General features: G+C 56.1%; 5 protein-coding genes across 5 annotated transcripts; 2 read left to right on the plus strand and 3 right to left on the minus strand.

Annotated features, from left to right (window-relative positions):
• Positions 1-616: 616 nt before the first annotated feature.
• Positions 617-1,859, minus strand: BROUX77_006914 (uncharacterized protein; the record flags this gene model as incomplete). The annotated part of the gene is made up of 3 exons (XM_073751951.1): positions 617-634; positions 765-1,746; positions 1,837-1,859. 3 exons carry the CDS (start codon positions 1,857-1,859, stop codon positions 617-619), a joined length of 1,023 nt encoding a protein of 340 aa, XP_073603061.1.
• Positions 1,860-2,534: 675 nt separating this feature from the next.
• Positions 2,535-4,276, minus strand: BROUX77_006915 (uncharacterized protein; the record flags this gene model as incomplete). The annotated part of the gene is made up of 3 exons (XM_073751952.1): positions 2,535-3,316; positions 3,389-3,662; positions 3,731-4,276. 3 exons carry the CDS (start codon positions 4,274-4,276, stop codon positions 2,535-2,537), a joined length of 1,602 nt encoding a protein of 533 aa, XP_073603062.1.
• Positions 4,277-4,946: 670 nt separating this feature from the next.
• Positions 4,947-6,098, minus strand: BROUX77_006916 (uncharacterized protein; the record flags this gene model as incomplete). The annotated part of the gene is made up of 1 exon (XM_073751954.1): positions 4,947-6,098. The coding sequence occupies one exon, from the start codon at positions 6,096-6,098 to the stop codon at positions 4,947-4,949; it is 1,152 nt and encodes a 383-aa protein (XP_073603063.1).
• Positions 6,099-9,059: 2,961 nt separating this feature from the next.
• Positions 9,060-11,029, plus strand: BROUX77_006917 (uncharacterized protein; the record flags this gene model as incomplete). Its single annotated transcript, XM_073751955.1, has 4 exons — positions 9,060-9,073; positions 9,396-9,428; positions 9,510-10,065; positions 10,154-11,029. The coding sequence occupies 4 exons, from the start codon at positions 9,060-9,062 to the stop codon at positions 11,027-11,029; spliced, it is 1,479 nt and encodes a 492-aa protein (XP_073603064.1).
• An 839-nt stretch (positions 11,030-11,868) lies between these two features.
• BROUX77_006918 (uncharacterized protein) lies at positions 11,869-14,011 on the plus strand (the record flags this gene model as incomplete). The annotated part of the gene is made up of 3 exons (XM_073751956.1): positions 11,869-11,907; positions 12,035-12,301; positions 12,392-14,011. 3 exons carry the CDS (start codon positions 11,869-11,871, stop codon positions 14,009-14,011), a joined length of 1,926 nt encoding a protein of 641 aa, XP_073603065.1.
• Positions 14,012-17,348: the final 3,337 nt, after the last annotated feature.

The raw sequence follows: 17,348 nt of genomic DNA on the forward strand, positions 1-17,348 counted from the left end.
CTAAAACCGTAGCGCCTGGACAGGTAGCTCATACGGCGTCTACCTTTTTACCTTTTCTATCTCATGTTCTCATCACGCAGCCTAGTCTTTTTTTTTTCTTGTTATCGGCTTATTACTCCCAGCCGTTCCGGTTCCTTCAGACCGCCATCTTCTGTTATGCTTGCTCGTCGTCTCATGTCACATGCATTCTGGCTTTGTTTCTTTCATTGAGCCTCCGGCTCTGAGCGTTTCATCTAGCCGTTGGCATATTTCTGTTTCTGTTTCTATTTGTGTTCTTTTTTTTATTTTACTACATACTTTACATGCACATGCCCATGCGTGTTTTCCCTGCTTCAGCGCCGGCTATTCTCGGCCGGTGCAAACTCGCTACATATTAGCTCCTGGTCAGAATGTCACGCACGCTTTGTCCAACTGATACTTTGGAATCGTGAATGCTTTTTTTTGTGCTGTGTGATTGAAGGGGAATAAGAAGGCGTTGTATATGTCGCCTGGGAGGCTAAAAAAACAAAACAGAGTCTATGAGAAGCCACAGGAGGAGCCAGAGAATGACGGATAGCCACGTAACGAAAATGTACAAAACAAGAGGAAGACGAGGACGGTGTCGAGGTGGCGATTCTTAGCCCACCATGAACAACTAGAAGAGAGAACACCAAGGTTAGCAATATATCCAGACTTGTAAATGTATACCAGGCGTGCAAGAGTAGAAACTCCAGATCTGTCCATCGACATAGACACCCTGAATAAAAGAAAAGAACCCAACTCACCCGCTTCATCGCATCCGAATCCAGCGGCGCCTTCTTATGCGTCGCCAGCCGCGACCGCACCACCACGCGCTGCTGCCGCGTCTCCGCCGCATCAAGCCTATGCGCCCTGCCGGGCGTCAGCCCCTCGACGCCCGCCCGCTTGTTCTTCTTGGCCAGCTTCTTTTCGCGCTTAGCCTCCTTTTTGGCCTTCTTCTCCTGCTTGGCGCGCTTCTTTTCGCGCTTGGCGGCTTTGCGCAGGTCGGCGGTGTCAGCATCGGACGTGTCGTTGGAGTCGGTTGAGGGTGGCGTCGGGAGGAGGCCGGCGCCGGCCTGTGCCGCGGCCTTTTTCGCGGCTTTTTTGGCTTTTTTGTCGGCCTTGCGCTGCTTCTTGGCGGCTTTTCGCAGCTTCTTCTCGGCTTTGCGGCGCTTGCGCGCTTGGCGCTCGTCTTCGCTGGCGGTGCTGGCGCTGGAGTCGGAGTCGGAGTCGCTAGTGCTGGAGTCGTTATTGTCGGAGCTGCGCTTGCGCTTTAGCTGGTTTAGCGGCTCGGCGGCGGCAGGCGGCGCAGGCTCATCGTCAACGTCCATCAGCTGCGACTTGTCCTGCTCAATCTTGTCGCCGACCAGCAGGCCGCCGCGCACAAAGGCGATGCCGCCGCCGCGGCGGCCAAGGTACATCAGGCCCTTTTTGCGCTCCATCTCGCGGCGGCCCTCGTCGCCGGCCTTGCCGTTGAGCCGGCCGAAAATGTCCTTGAGCACGTCCATGCCGGTCAGCGCGTCGTCGCCGTCGGGCCCGCCGGGCTTCCAGCCCAGCCCGTTGGAGTCGTCCTTGAGGCTGACGCGGATGTGCGACGTCGACGCGCTGCTGTGCATGCCCGCGTGCCCCGCCGTCGGGTCGCCCAGCACGCCGCCCGGCTGCCAGCCTTGTTGCCGCATGAAGCGCTGGCCAAAGGAGGCTTCGTCGCGCGCCCAGGCTGTGTTGTTCGGGTCGCGGCCGATTTTCGTCCTGTGCGTTGGGGGAGCGGGCGGTTAGCGGGCGCTGGGAACGGGGATCGCGGCCCGCAGGCGACTGAGAGCTGGGACAAGTCAAACGTACCTTCTGGGGCGAATCACAGACATGGCGGGCTAGATATAGAACGAAAGAACGAGATAGTACACGACCTTTAAGAACGAACAGACAAGACTAGTGTTGGTGTGTATCCAATAAGGCTCGCCAGCACAACCCCAAGCCGAGAGCAGTTGACTGCCGGGCAAGAATTGGCGTAAGCGAAAAAAGAAGAGAGAAAAAAAAAAAAAGGACAGCAGACACTGAATCACGTCAACTTATTCACCAAAAAGCCAAAGCCAGAATCAACCGCGCAGTTTGCTCTCGTCGTCGAAACCAAAAAAAAAAAATGAAGCTGAAAATTGAAGAAAATAAGTGGGGCATGGCCTTCCTTATCTTATCGCCCCGTGCCGTCCGTGCTCCCCACTTTAATTCGGCCCCTCCCCCTCCTCTATGTGGAGTCTTCTCTCTGGGAGTACCGAGGGCGTAGTGGTGGTTCACAAGACTCCATGTATAACAGATGAACTGCAAGAGAAGAAAGAAAAAAAAAAGGTCAAGCTGCAAGCAGCTCTTAAATGTCTATTGCATATCCAAATACTCATATGCAGCCCAAATTACACAAAAGAAAGACAACTCATTAGAAAAAAAAGAAAAGAATTAGACCAAGAAGAGGGAGAGAGAGCTTCCGCCACTTGGCTACACGACAACGCCCCCTGTCTATCTGCCGCTTTCCTCGACTGCAGCAGGCCTTACCGCCGCCCGTCATTCAACAGCGCTGCGTCCTCCTCATCGTCCGACCCGATGCCAAACTGCTCCTGCTCAAGGGCACCGCCGCCCGTCTCGTCGTCGTCCTCGTGGTGCATGTGCCGCTCAGCAGCTAAGTGGTCCTGGTGGACCTTATTCTGCATTTCCTGGCGCATGCTGGTGATCTTGATGTAGTTGTAGGCGGCAATGGCGACCATGGTGGTGACGAGGCCGAGGAAGTTGACACGCGTCAGGGTATCGTGGAAGATGAGCGAGGCGGCGCAAATGGTCACGACCTCTTTGAAGATGCCGGCAATCGACAGCGTGACGACCGATGTGCGCTGCAGCAGCGCAAATTCGGCAGACGTCATGCAAAAGGCAATGCAGCCGGGGAACAGCAGGAGCAGCGGGGCCATGATGCCGTGTACGCGTAGCAGGTCGCCGATGCCGTCGAATAGCGCGCCCAGACCCTCGACGGGGACAGCAATGATGATGAGCGTCCCGAACATGATGGGCGCTAGGAAGAAGATGCTGAGGAACGGGTTGCTCGTGGCTGGGTTGCGCAGCAGCAGTATCTGGGTCAGGCCCCAGCGGAATCCGGAGAAGAAGGCAGCCATGATGACGAGACAGAAGCCCAGCAGACTGAACTCAACCTCGCCAGCGACCATCATCACGACGCCGAGAGTCATGATGGCGATGATAGCAACGAGGCGCCACGTAGGCTTCTCTAGGCGGAAGAGAAAGGCAAACAAGAGCACAAAGGCAAGGGACGAGGACTTGCACATGGCTACAGGACAAAAGAGAGCGTGTGTTAGCATTGTCGAGCGGGTCGGTGAGCGAGCAGGGCTCTATGACTTACTGTAGAATGTGAGCGTGATGAACTGCAGCGACATGTTGCCCAGTCCAATATCGAGGCCTGTCGCGGCACCACACGGGCCAATCCGTGACATGTAAAAGAGCCGCGTCATAGTAACGGGGCCCGAGTCCGGGTTATGGCCCTTGGGTCCTCGCAGCGACGGTACCATCCACAACACCAGCGCCGAGAGGCCGAACTGCACGAGCATATGCATCGAAGTTGTAAAGAGCGGGAAGGCAAAGTTGAGGGTTCCCTGGCCAAACATCCATTTGTTGTACTGTGCGGGTCGGACATTGTGTTAGCAAAATACAGGGCAAGACAATCAGCGGACAAGGACCAGCATACCAGCGATATGCTCAGCGAGAACAGGTACCAAAGCAGAATCAGCACACCGTTGACGCCCAGACGGCGCGCCACATTCTTGTCGGCCTCCTTCTTTTCCTCCTTTGTCAGCGCCGGTGGCCTTCCGCCGTGGGCGCCGGCACTGCCTGCGATGCGGTGGTTCACCCGCATGCTGCTCTGGCGCTGCGCACGCTTTCGAGAGCGCTCTCGGTCCGTCAGGCCCGTCTCCTCGTCCGAGTGTAAGTCGTCGGCGGCGGCGTCATAGGCAGCGTCGCTCTCGCTGTCGTCGTCGGACCACGAGCCGGACGCGCCGTGTTTTGTGCGGGTGGAAGTGGCAACGGTGGTCGCAACACCCGCACCAGCGGCAGAAATGGAGCCCGACTTGGACGACATGGAACCTTTTCGGAGTGGCGGTATCGTGCTGGGCTTTGCGACGGTAGTGGAGGCGGTCGAGGGCGTAAAAGGGGACGGCTTGCTGTTGCGGCGCCGACTGTATGCGTTCATCTCAATCGGAACGTCACCGATATTCCTCAACGTCGAGCTGCTCATAATCAGCCAAAGGTCAAATGTGTGACGTAAAAGGGATAAATGAGGCGGCCTGGCGTCTGCAGCGCGCAGCCAGATGTGGAAGAAAGGGAGTTTGGGAGCGGTCGCACGCCTAGGGTTCGGGTTTCAGATCCAAGGTCCAGGGAGGGAGGAGGTCTAGAGTAACGTGGTTCTAGGAGAAAAGAGCCGTGACAATAGGACAGATGGCGAAAACAGCGTAGGCAATTGGCGGCAGCCGGGCGACTTGTTCGAAGCGGCCTGGTCAGTCGTCCTGAAGCGATGACCGGAGCAAAGCCGGCAGCGGCTGTCGGATCGAGCTGTAAAGAAGAACGGGGTCACGAACAAAGGGCCATTGAAGCCAGCAACGAACACGACACGTGAATAGGGCAAGAGAATGAGAGCCGCTAGCGGGCGAAAAAAAATACAAGGGGAGAGAGAAAAAAGATGCAGATTAGAATCGATGACGTCGTCGATGGGCGAGGTGGTGGGCAAAGGCGAAGATACAGAAGAAGAAAAAAAGGGAAATAAAAATAAAATAAAAATATGAAATACAACAGCTTCAGAGCAAGACCAAAGCTACCGCCTGAATAAGTGGGGCTCCCACGATCGCGCCCCCTCCAACAACCCCCGCATCACCTCGGACTGTACCACCCCCACGGCGCCGCTTGCCCGGCTATCCCAGCAGCCGCAGGCCGTTCTTTGTCTTCTGGCCCGGCTTCGTGATGCCGCCGCCAGCCGCCGCCAGGCCTGGCTCGTATCCCGATGCGCCAGCGCCCATGCCGCTGCCGGCCTTATTTCCCGCGCCGTCGTTCTTCCTGTGGCCATTGCCACCGCCATTCTTCTTCTTCCACTTGTTGTTCCGGTTGTCTTTGACGTTGGCCGTCTTGATTTCCGTGTTGGCCTTGCGCACGACGACCGGGTGGCTCTGGATGTACTTGCCGTTCATCTCCTTGGCCGCCTGGAAGAAGTCGTCGCTGTCGCTGAAGCTGACAAAGCCGTAGCCCTTGCTCTTGGTCGATCGCTTGTCGCGGATCACACGCGCTTTCTGCACCGACTTCCACCGCGAAAACGCCTTGAGCAGCGAGTCGTCGGTCGTTTCGCCTGCGAGGTTGCCCACAAACAGGCGCAGGTGCGCCGGGTCCCATTCCAGCAGCGTGTCGTCCTGCCACTTCTTGCCGCCGCCTTCGCGGTACACTGTCTTTTTCTTTTCATTCGGATCTGGAATAGCGGTGGCCGTGTTGGCGGCTCCGTCGGCGCCAGGGGCTACGGGTCCAATCTGCGGTTGTCCTGAGTCGGCGTCCTTCGGGCCGTATGCGCTTTGCCACTGTGCAATTTGCGCCGCCATGCCGGCCGAGTTGTAGTCGGTTGCGGAGGATGCGCCATCGCCGTCGGTGGGAGCGCCGTAGCCGGCCGGCATGACAGGGCCATAGTTGGCATGTGCGGCGGCACCCTGGTTTGCCTGGGAGTAGTATCCATATGACTGGTTCTGAGACTGAGGTCCGTTTCTCAGCCCTGACTGGGCTGTCGCATAGCCGCCCGCATTGCTGTATGATGCGGGCGAGCTGTAGGTCGAGGGGGGAGCGCCGTATGATGTCTGGCCGGGGGCTCGGCCGTAGGAAGCCGGCGGTGCGCCGTATGTTGAGGGAGGCACGCCATAGGTTGTGGGTGCTGCGCCGTATGTGGTCGGGGCCGCCGAGGCTGCGGGCTTGGAAAACGAGGGCTTGAAGCCGGAGGCGCGGCTCTGTGGCGGGCGCGAGGGCAGAGACGGGTGTGGAGCACGACTGTTGGTGCCACTGCCGGTGCCTGGAGGGGGAGGGTATGACATGATGAATGAGATGTTCAGGCCAACGGGCAAGCGTCTATCTTGGTTTGGGAGGGAGGGAGAGAGAGAGACTTGGTGGTGGTGATGGAATAAAAGGCTGCTGCTCTTGTGATTGTCGCAATGGGAAATGGAGAGGCAGACAGAACAGAACAGAACAGAACAGAGATGGGCAGGTTCCGGGAGATTTTCGGCCCGTTCTGATCGAGATCAAAGGACGTACCACTAGTGGAGAGAAGATGCGCTGCGAAGAGGCGTTGGGAGAGGTGCTTCTATGGTGGAAGAGCCAGAAGCGAGAAGCCAGAAGCCAGATGCAGAATGTCGATGCGAGGCAGGTCTGGAATTGCTGTGGGACAGTTGGACACTCCATAAAATCGCAGAATCGTTAAACTGCAAAATATTTACGCCACAGGCGGAGCCGTGGCACGTGTGTGTGTGGCGTAAATAAGGTTTTGCGAAAAAGAGCCCGGTTAGGGTTGTGCTGGTCATCGCCGCCAACCAAGACATCTATGTGAGTAGTCAGTTGTGTAATTGCATAACTAGTTACATTTGCTACATATTAGTTACGCCTCGTCCCCATACACCATGTTGCTGCTCAATGTGCCGTCTACGTCGTCAGCACTCACAACGTACGTCTCACCTCTCGGCTACATGCATATTACGAAAGCCTCAAAAACACTCCAGCCGCCAACCGTCCAGCCCGCTCAGACCCAAACGACACCGAATAGCGCTAGTTATCGCTATCTGATCCCAGCACCCGGTGCATAATAAGCCGCGCCAATAAAAGTCTGAGCCGCAAGTCTCATGGAGATTGCTTCCGTGTACCTTTGGAGACGTGGAATACATCCAGCGTAGCACAGACCGGCGGAGTTGTTGTTTGTGGCAGGGCAGGCAAATGCAAGCAGACTGGAGGCCGGACTCTGCTCTTCTGCTCTGTATGCTCCCGAGCTGTGTGTGGCGCATATTCTATACCAGGCCTACCCCATACAACTGCCTCGCTGCTGACACATGGACCGCCGCCTGGTGCCCGGCGACCGGCCATTACGAAAAGTAATGGCACTTGCACACTCTGCAGACATCCAGATGGAAACCTTTGTCCTGTCCCCTCTTCTCTCCCCTTCCCCCCACCCAAGGGATTCGGCCATGAAGAGGCTGGCTGGGTTTGACCTGACTGTTGCTTCTCCATTTCCAGGTGGGGCGGCCACTGTTATCGGTCGGCTGTATATCGGTGCAAGCTGCAGGCTTTTGCCTCTGCTCCAGGCATGGAAACTTGGAGGGAGGGCCCACTGGCTGTTTAGTGCGCTGGGTTCGGCGCACCTTGGAGCTCTGTTCGCGCGGTCATGGACAGAGTCCATAGCGGCCTTGACGTCTTGGCCTAATGGTTACATCAGCAGGTATACAGCGGTAGGGTATAGTTACAGGTCCTTGTCTCCTTGTCTGTCTCCGGCGCCAGGGGCCAGCATCGAAGAGCCACTGATAGTCCGATCTTCGCTGCTGCTACGCGCATGGCCTAAACAGGACTCATGTTAGTGCTTTTCTGAACGCAAAACAAGACAGCCGCAACATAAAACCTGCACTAGCAGCCAACCCGGGGCTGTCTGTAACGAATTCCCCCGCAAAGGACGTCGAAGCTCCCAGTATCACCTGGTTGGCTGGTCGCAACCCTGGCTTTGGGAACCGCAAAACAAGGATTAGCCGCTACATCAGGTGTAACTTGGGCGATCGTCGGTCTGGCCAACGCCAGTCAGTGCGGTGCGGTGCGACTTGGCCTTGTGCTTGTAGCAAGAGAGCCTGATGTTTGCGGAAGCTGGAAATTCCGAAGCCATTGAGACACCGAGAGAGACAGGCTGCCGGACGAACAATAAAGCCGCATGGCGAGTGCCCGTCTCCTTAGTTCTGGCTGTACATGACATGGCAGTTGTCTGCAAGTCTCTTACTCGCTGTATGCTCGGTCCCAGTCTGCTGCCGCTCCATTGGGGAACCCCGCCACGACAAGCAGATTGTGGACATGCTAGCTAATCATGGAGGTGTCGGAGCCGGCCCCAGCCAAGCCTGGGCTCTCAGCTCAGCTGCTGACAAAAGAGAGCTATCTTGAACTGCCTCGTGCAGTGAATGTGTACACGGTACATTTAGATTTAGGGTCTATCGATGGTTGGACTTGCCGAGCGTGTTGTATCTTTGTGTATCTTCACCTACAAATCCGCGGGCTTCGACCTGCCGCGACTTGCACAGCTCAACTGAACCCTAACACCCACCCAACAGCCCCTCATTTTGTTGCCCCTCCATGACTAGAAGCTACCCTGGGCGGCCCACCTACCGGGGCATCTCAGCAGTCTAGGCCGCTGCAGCCAACTACGCCCAAAATTACCTCTCAAGACTGGCGTTTGCTGGAGGACAGAGCAGCCCTCGGCCAATTTCCGTCTGGCAAAGCAAAGCTGCCTGCTTGTCACCGGCCTGTGCCCGCAGCTAGAAGAAGACGCCTGGCCAGGCTAGCTACAAGTATAGAGGTACAGAGCTACAGATACATACTACGTACTCAGTACACCGTCGTAGACACGCGCAGACTCCGTCAGTCCCACACAAACCGATCCTTCCCTTCCCTTTAATGCCTATTTTATCGGAGCTCCTTCTCCCTTTTCTCTCCCGCTGCCAGCCCTTTCTCTTCCCAATTGCATTGCACCTGCCAATTGCAAGCCCGCTGCTTCCTTACATTTAGCTCATCGCCCCAACCAAATTTCTAAGCAAAGAACGAGGCACTTCCCAGCTTGTTCTGCTCTGCTCTTTCCTTTCTTTTTCCTTCCTTCCTTCTCACTCGTAATCCTTCTTCCCCCTCCGACATAGCAGTTCGCAGTTTAGAGCTTGGGGCTCTTAATCACTACCTACCGCTTTTCTTTTTTCTTTTTTCTTCTTTCCTTCTTCCCTTCTTCACATACTTTTTACTCTATTTACCACCAAGTATCCTTCACAATGTCTGAACCTGTGTAAGTCTGCCTCCTCGCTTTGGCCTTGACTGGCTGGCCGCCTCTCTGAACTCGTTTTTTTTTCTCTGTGCTTTGGCTTGACCCCACCAGCCTCCCCCGCCTCATCACAAATGGCGTGTTGGGGCGGCGCCGGCGACGTGAAATTTGTGGTGGCAAGCTCCATCATCACGTACTGCCGGCCTGCCATGACAAGTTCCAGCCCGCTGTCTCCTGCCTGGTCCTCACTGTGGCCGGCGCCGGAGCGGGCGCGGTCCGGTGTCTCTGGCTCTCCTGGTTAAAAATATAATCCGCTCGTGGGAATCCATGCTGACATCCCTCTCAGTGCTGATATCGGCCTCATCGGTCTGGCCGTCATGTAAGTCCTCTCTCGACCCGGCCCTTTCCCGGTGCCGTGGCCCCTGAACTGCCTCGAATAGCCACTGACCCCGTGCTCTAGGGGCCAGAACCTGATCCTCAACATGGCCGACAACGGCTTCACCGTCTGCGCCTACAACCGTACCGTCTCCAAGGTCGACCGCTTCCTTGAGAACGAGGCCAAGGGCAAGTCCATCGTCGGCGCCCACTCCAACGAGGAGTTCATCTCCAAGCTCAAGTCGCCCCGCCGTGTCATGCTGCTGGTTCAGGCTGGCAAGGCTGTTGACGACTGGATTGAGACTCTCCTGCCTCTCCTGTCCCAGGGCGACATCATTATTGACGGTGGCAACTCCCACTTCCCCGACTCCAACCGCCGCACCAAGTACCTTTCCACCAAGGGCATCCGCTTCGTTGGCTCCGGTGTCTCGGGTGGTGAGGAGGGTGCCCGTTTCGGCCCCTCGATGATGCCTGGTGGTGACGAGGCTGCCTGGCCCCACATCAAGGACATTTTCCAGAGCATTGCTGCCAAGTCTGATGGCGAGCCCTGCTGCGAGTGGGTTGGTGACGAGGGTGCTGGCCACTACGTCAAGATGGTGCACAACGGTATTGAGTACGGTGACATGCAGCTGATTTGCGAGGTACGCCATGAGACATTTGGTCCCCTTTACTTGCCCTTTCTCCACTTGTCGTGCTGGTACTAACATATATTTTTTCTCCCTACTGCAGGCCTATGACATCATGAAGCGCGGCCTGGGCATGACCAGCAAGGAGATTGGCGACACCTTCGCCAAGTGGAACAAGGGTGTTCTCGACTCTTTCCTGATCGAGATCACTCGTGACATCATGTACTACAACGACACCGATGGTACTGCCCTGGTCGAGAAGATCCTCGACAAAGCTGGCCAGAAGGGTACCGGCAAGTGGACCGCTATCAACGCTCTGGACCTGGGTATGCCCGTCACTCTGATTGCCGAGTCTGTTCTGGCCCGTTGCCTGTCTGGCATCAAGGACGAGCGTGTGACTGCCTCTTCCAAGCTGGAGTTTGTCAGCCGCACCACTGCCTTTAACGGCGACAGAGAACAGTTCCTTGAGGACCTTGAGCAGGCTCTATATGCCTCCAAGATCATCTCGTATGCCCAGGGCTTCATGCTGATGCAGGAGGCTGCCCGCGAGTACAACTGGAAGCTGAACAAGCCCTCGATTGCCCTGATGTGGCGTGGTGGTTGCATCATCCGCTCCGTTTTCCTGAAGGACATTACCGCTGCCTACCGCAACAACCCTGACCTGGAGAACCTGCTCTTTGACGACTTCTTCAACAAGGCCATTAACAAGGCCCAGCCCGGCTGGAGAAACGTCGTCGCCAATGCCGCCCTTCTGGGTCTGCCCACCCCCTGCTTCGGCACTGCTCTGTCCTGGTTCGATGGCTACCGCACCCGCAACCTGCCCGCCAACCTTCTGCAGGCCCAGCGTGACTACTTTGGTGCCCACACCTTCCGCATCAAGCCCGAGAATGCGTCGGCCGAGTACCCCGAAGGCAAGGACATCCACGTCAACTGGACCGGCCGCGGAGGCAACGTCTCTGCCTCGACCTACCAGGCGTAAAGTGGTGGATAATACTGTGTTCTGTGTTGTAGAGATAGTTCGACCAAACTGCCAGCGCAGGTTTGGAAAGCAAGTAAGACCTGAGAACTTGGAGAAAAAGCGCCCGGTGTAATCAAAATCGCCACAGGCTGGGATTGGAGATGTTTTTTTTTACGACCATGCAAAGCTTTTAAATATGATTTAATGCAAATAAGGACAGCTGAGCTGGCTTGTCAATAACCGGATGTTGCTGGTGTAAGCGGATGTGAAGTCATAGTTAAAGCATGTGAATTGGGTGAGTGTATCAGACGGCGCCATCTGTTGTAGTTTAGCCGACGATTATCCACACAGTACGTGCTCTGACAGCTGTCAGCAGCTAGGCCGGTCTTCTAGCAGCTGGCAGCAGGGCTCTCACGCCCCAGCACCTTTGAGCCATGCCAATTCATCGTCGCGAAAAAAATGGAACGCGCGCCAGTCTGCGTTTTTGTTTCCCTGTAAAAGCAAACCCACCAAAACACCTTGAAGTAGAACCCAAGCTCTACCTAATCCCACCATCTTTCTTTTTGCGCCTCAAAAAACGCAGCGCCGTGGCCCCTATCGCTCTGTCTCTTCTGTACATAGAAATAGCTGGCAATACTCCATACCCACCAGCACACGCACAATAGAAGAAGCCTCCTCCCCTCCAAAAAAGAAAAAAAAAAACAGCAAGCTGGCCCATATCCCAACTCCTGGGCGCATCTATCGTTACCGCCTGCACAAGGGCAATTCGCGCGACGAGACTAAAGACTTGCGTGTGGACGCTTTTGGTCTGTTTCTGACGTCCAGAGCTTCGTGCTAGAGTTGCTCTGCAGACAATCAAAATGGCGCACGATCCCAGCTCCGGTATCCAGGTGGATTTGGTATGTACCCAGCGCGGGCTCCCGGGCGCTCCTCCTATGGACGGAGACCCAGGCCCGGCGTTTGATGGCGGGCGGGACTAAGCCCCAATGGAATCACAAGCTAACATAGAGGCGCCGCGCCGTGCAGCTTCCGCATCTCCACCTCGTCTCGGCAGCGAAATACCCCATGATGCCGCGGCTCGAGATTCATGATGTCACCAAAATGCTGTTGGACGCTCCCCGCATTGCAAAGACGCAGAGCCCCTTCTTCTGGACATATCTCGACAGACCCGCCGACGGTACGCTGCTGCTGACCTGGCAGCCAATTTCCCGCGTCGGCCCGCAGTTTGCGACCGACGGCCTGATTTGGAGCCCGCCCGAGAACTACTTTAAGCAGGATGTCGGCAATGGCCTGGTACGTAACGTCCGCGATTTTGTTTTCCCCTTTCTCTGGCTTCATGCGAGACTCTGTCGAAACTAACGCCTATGTGATGTGCCCCATTAGACCCTGGAAATCTACTTTTACAAGTCCGGCTGTGTACCCGGCGAGCAGGCCACGCTCCACTCTCGAAAGCGCTTCCGTCTTGTTCCCACGCCCGGCGCAGCCCCGCCGCCCGGTCCCCAGCCCGACCCAAATCTCTTCCTTGTGCACTACGGGCCTGCCGAGCCGACCGACCGGCTGCCGGCCTCGTCGATCCCGTTCGACGAGCGCGTACATGCCCTGATGAACAACCGCCAATACATGCTCCGCCTCGGCCCGATCCCGCGCAAGGACTTTATGCTCGGCGACCGCAACAACTGGCCGCAGATCCACCTCCCACGCGACGGCCGCCCCGTCTTCATCAGCGGCCCGCCCCAACGCGGCGTGCCCCAACAGATGGCTTATCCCACGCACCCACCGACTGCCGCGCCGCCAAGCAAACGAGCGAGGCATTCCGCTGCGGCCGCAGCCACAGCCGCGGCACCTCCTGCAGCAGTCCCTCCGCCCCAGGCTGTGATCCAGCCGCCGCCGCCGCCGCCACCAGAGGCTATCCTAGCCGAGGAGGAAGACAACTTTCGCGGCGACATGTTTGACCAGGTGACTCCTCGCGAGATTGCCATGATACGCTACCAACAAAACCACGAGTGGATGGAGGAGGTTATTGCATCGCCCTACCCGCTCAGCTGCATCATCGCGCCAGAGCTCGGCTTTGGCAAAAAGGGCCCCCTGGCAAGCTTGACCGACGGAATCTTCACAGCCCAGGGCATCGACGCGCTGGAAGGCGACCTGGAAAACCCCTACGTCAAGCCGCTCGACCCCCAAAAGGCCGACGAGTTCCGCAAGCGCATCGACGCCCACCTGGCCGCGTCCAAGGCCGAAATGGCCAAGATGGCCGACGACCACGCCAAGGCCCTGGCCAAGTCCAAGGCCAGCCGCGAGGTGATCCAGCTGGAAAAGGACCTGCGCCACGCTGCCTTTACCAATGGCTCGGACTCGTGGAGCATCAACGGCGGCGTCGACCCGTCTAGCGACGACTGTGACAACGCTGCTGATTCGCCAGTTCAGATGCCGCGTCGCCCTATCGACGACGTCCTGGCAGCCGTGGAAAAGAAGGTCTCGGCGCCGCTCGTCACCGTCGGCAAGATTACGCGTGTCCAGGATGGCGGTTATGTTACACCGCCCAAGCGCCAGCCCACCCCGGATATGCCGGCAGCCAAGCCGGATGCTGGCGACACCGACATCGAGATGGGTGGTAACGCGAGTGGTAACGCTGCGAGCGCAGAGCAGAAGACTAGTGGCGACTGGGTCATGGTGCCCAAGCCCGGCGTCCCTGGGCCGCTAATGCAGCAGATGCATCAGCAACAGAACCCACAGATTCCCCAGCAGCAGCAGCAGGTGCCCCCCGGCGCAGCTCCCGGCGGCACTGTCTCTAAGCCGGTAATTCCTGGCGGCGAGATGCTATCTGGCGCCAGTGGCACTGGCCCTGGCACTGGCGGCGGCTTTGAGAGCGCTGAGTTTAACTCGATGGTGGATGACATGGACATGGCGGGCGAGGCGCTCTCGTCATACGAGAACATGGATATGGAGGATTCAGCGTTTGGCGATGCCTTCCATGGCGTCGATGCAGATGCTGCACAGCCGTAAAGATGGGGCGTTTGTTGTGTATTGAGGAGTGGTTTACGTAGTCCAGTATGGTCGGTGTCTTGTTTTCTTTCATACTTGATTCAATGGAAATTCCTTTTTTTTCTTTCTATATTTCCTATCACTAGTGTTGTGTCGTGTAGGTTGGCGTTAGGGTTGCCATCGTGATGAGAACCCTATGTCATTGTGATTATTGTGCAACAGTCGAGGCAGATGGGACGACCGATGGCATTTCGCATCTGTTAAAATTAAAAGCACGGGACGGGCCAGCGACTGAGTGGGCGAGAAACACGGCAATATTTCCTTCTCCAGTGCTACATGCATGCATCTCGAGGCAAAGCGATACAAAACGCGGCAGTTTACACACACCAGCATGCATGTAATGTCATGTAATGTACTTGTACGATACGAGTTGGGATTTGCAGCACGGCGGCGAGAGCGTCGGTGTATGTAGGGGGGAGGAGAAGAGAAAATTAACAAATCAGGGAAAAAGTGCAGACAGAAGTAGGGAGCGGAGATTATCTATCTGGTGGGTGGTTCTTGGTGTTCTGGGAATGGAATCAATCATGACAAGGGCAATGGCGGTGTGTGTCTGGACAGGCATATACACGTACCAACTGGCTATAACTAGCTAACTATATACATACATACTTGAGTACAGCGGCTTCCCCTTCTAGATACATAACAACAACTATAGCATGACTGGCGATACCGGTGTCCCCGGTCTCTTGCTCTCGCCAGACTTGCTTCTAGAAGACAGCCAGGACGATGATATACGTAAAGCACTGCAGCATGTACATACCTATGTAACACGGAACGCGGAACACGGACGTAGTACTAGGCAGGACTCTGTATATCTGCACATAGTGTACAAGCTCTGATAGCCAAAGCCAAACGCCGGGACGCTGGGGTTTCTTGGCTTGGGAGGCACATCACATCAGACAGCGTTTTTAGATGTGTTGCAATCTTTAAACGCAGAAAACACCCCAGCCATGGTCTTTTTTTTGTCTCTTCCCCCGAGGGGCTTACATGTTGGACCCCTTTCCTCCACTCGCAAGAGGGACAGTGAAGGTTGTGACGTCTTGACTCTTGGCCTGGGACGGAAAAGTAAGGAACACCAGATGGCGACTTAAAGGAGTTGGAGAAGTTTGGAGAAAGCGAGCGATCACCGTTGGAGTTGGAGCTGGTCGTGTCTCAAAGGAAGTTGGCGAAGGAAGTCGAGAAAGTCGCTCTGGCTTGGGTCTGGTACCTTTGTTTGTATCTTCTTGTACCTTTGGACTTGTTTCCCGGCTTGGGATTCAGCTTCAGCTTCGGGGCAGGCTCACCCCGCATCATCGATTGCTTTTGGCGATTACTTTTTTTTTGAGACGCCCACGAATAAGAAGGGTTTTGGCCGCGAAACCCCTCTCTCCCCAGCTTCTTCAAATAATTATTTTCTAGTGTAGTTTTTTGAGGAAGAAAAAAAATCAAAATTCAATTCCTCTCGCCGTGGAAACTGCTTCTCCATCGCCAACTGCCGCCTCCTGCTCCACGCCCAAAACCCCCCCAAACCCAACCTTAATCTGCAGCTCAGCCTCCGCTTCAGCCATCCCCTTTTCTGCTGCATCGGACTTATCCGGCCTGCCAATTTCGACACTGGATTTGCCTTTGGAGCTTGCTGCTTGAAGATACTTGATCGTGTAGGTAAGGAAGCTCCCAGCTCACGAGTCCGTAGGCCGGCATCTTATCGTCTTGGCTCGTGTGGTACGTCCTGTCTGCCCTGGCCTGCCGCCCATGCTGATGCCTGCTGTCTCCATGCTCCTTAAACCCTGGCGGTAGCATTGTCAAGCCCTCAGATCTGGCTTCCGTTGCATGGTGCATGGTGCATGGTGCATACAAGGACAAGTATTACAAGATTATATCAAGTGCCTATTGTGGTTGAGGTGGCCGACTCGACTCAACTGATTCCATTGGCGACCCGGCACTGTAGAGTCAGAACCCGAGACTAACAAAACTCCTGGTGCAATCTCCCCGGCCACCGCATACAGACCAGATCAACCCGCAGCCACTACAAGCAGCCACTTGCTCGTTGGTGAAATCTCGCACATTGAGAAGACACACATGCTTACGCATAACGCCGCCGTTGGCACTTGAACCTAAACACACCATTTTCTTGTGCCTCTCCACCTTTTCGGCTCGGCCCTCCCTCTGGACGAGCACCACCACCCGCTGCTTTCGAGGCCCTGCCGAACATCGATTGGCCGGCCAGCTGCAGAGACTGCATAAACGCTTCTTGGTGCCATTGGAAGAGGTAAGGCCTAGAACCCCTCGTCCCCGTCCCCCCCCGCTTGTTCCCAGCGCCGCTGCAACATGGCCATGGACTTTATGTTGGATCTAGTCTGGACTCGACAAATGACATGCATGCCGTTTGTTGGCTCTGCTTGCCCGGGTTCTTGACAGCTTTGGTGTGAGGCTCTCTTGTGCCCATCCACGGGCACTTCAGTCGGCCTGGCCTGTGTTCAAGTGCATTGCCTAGTCGGCAAGTCTGCACCGAGATCCACAAGCACGTATCAACACATGTACATACATGTAGTTACATGACTACATGACTACTTGCATAAGCCATAGTTGTCGCCTCTGACAACTACCAGCCTTTGGGTCCTTTGGCCCTTTGGCCGCTTGTCCTCGCAACCAACCAGGCTGCCAGGCCAACATGCATGTCGTCTCGTCTCGTCTCAGCCAAGTTGGCTCTGCAAAGCGAGCGCCCAAAATTTACGGCCCTAATTCAAGTCGGCAGTAGACGCTAAATCCATCGTCCTTGGTGCTCATTGGCCGCTGAGATTATGGCTGCTGTCAAGAGCCAAACCCCTCGATCCCTGGCTACCCTCACCTCACAAGGATCTCCTCTCCAACCCAAGCTTGCGCCAGTGCAGCGCAGACTAGCTAGTTGCACACAGGCACAAACGCCATGGGAAAAAGGATCCCGATCCCGCCATCCCATCAAGAAGCCCCAAGCCCCTCATAGCCGTATGGCCATGATTTTGTTTGATTCACTCGGAGCCTATCGTCTGCTTCCCCTCATGTAAATTTGGCCGCCATGGCTCCCTTGCCTTGGCCTTCAGATGCCCTCTCCCGGCTTGTCTACAAGCACACATGCTTCTCATGCCTTTTACATTCCCTGGCTTCATGCGGCCTGCCCCTCCCCTCATGTTTCTGCGTTTCTTGAAATCCTAGTCCCAGCCTGGCTCTTCGGCACCTTGTTTACTTTTTGCCTCCCCAAGTTGTAACTAGTGCATGCTCCTACATGTGTACATATGTACATAGATTCATACAAGATCGAGCCCCGCTCCAGCTCTACACG

Source organism: Berkeleyomyces rouxiae, assembly GCF_048999995.1.
Source record: "Berkeleyomyces rouxiae strain 22BRR77 chromosome Unknown BrBRR77_ptg000009l, whole genome shotgun sequence".
Classification (NCBI taxonomy): domain Eukaryota; kingdom Fungi; phylum Ascomycota; class Sordariomycetes; order Microascales; family Ceratocystidaceae; genus Berkeleyomyces; species Berkeleyomyces rouxiae.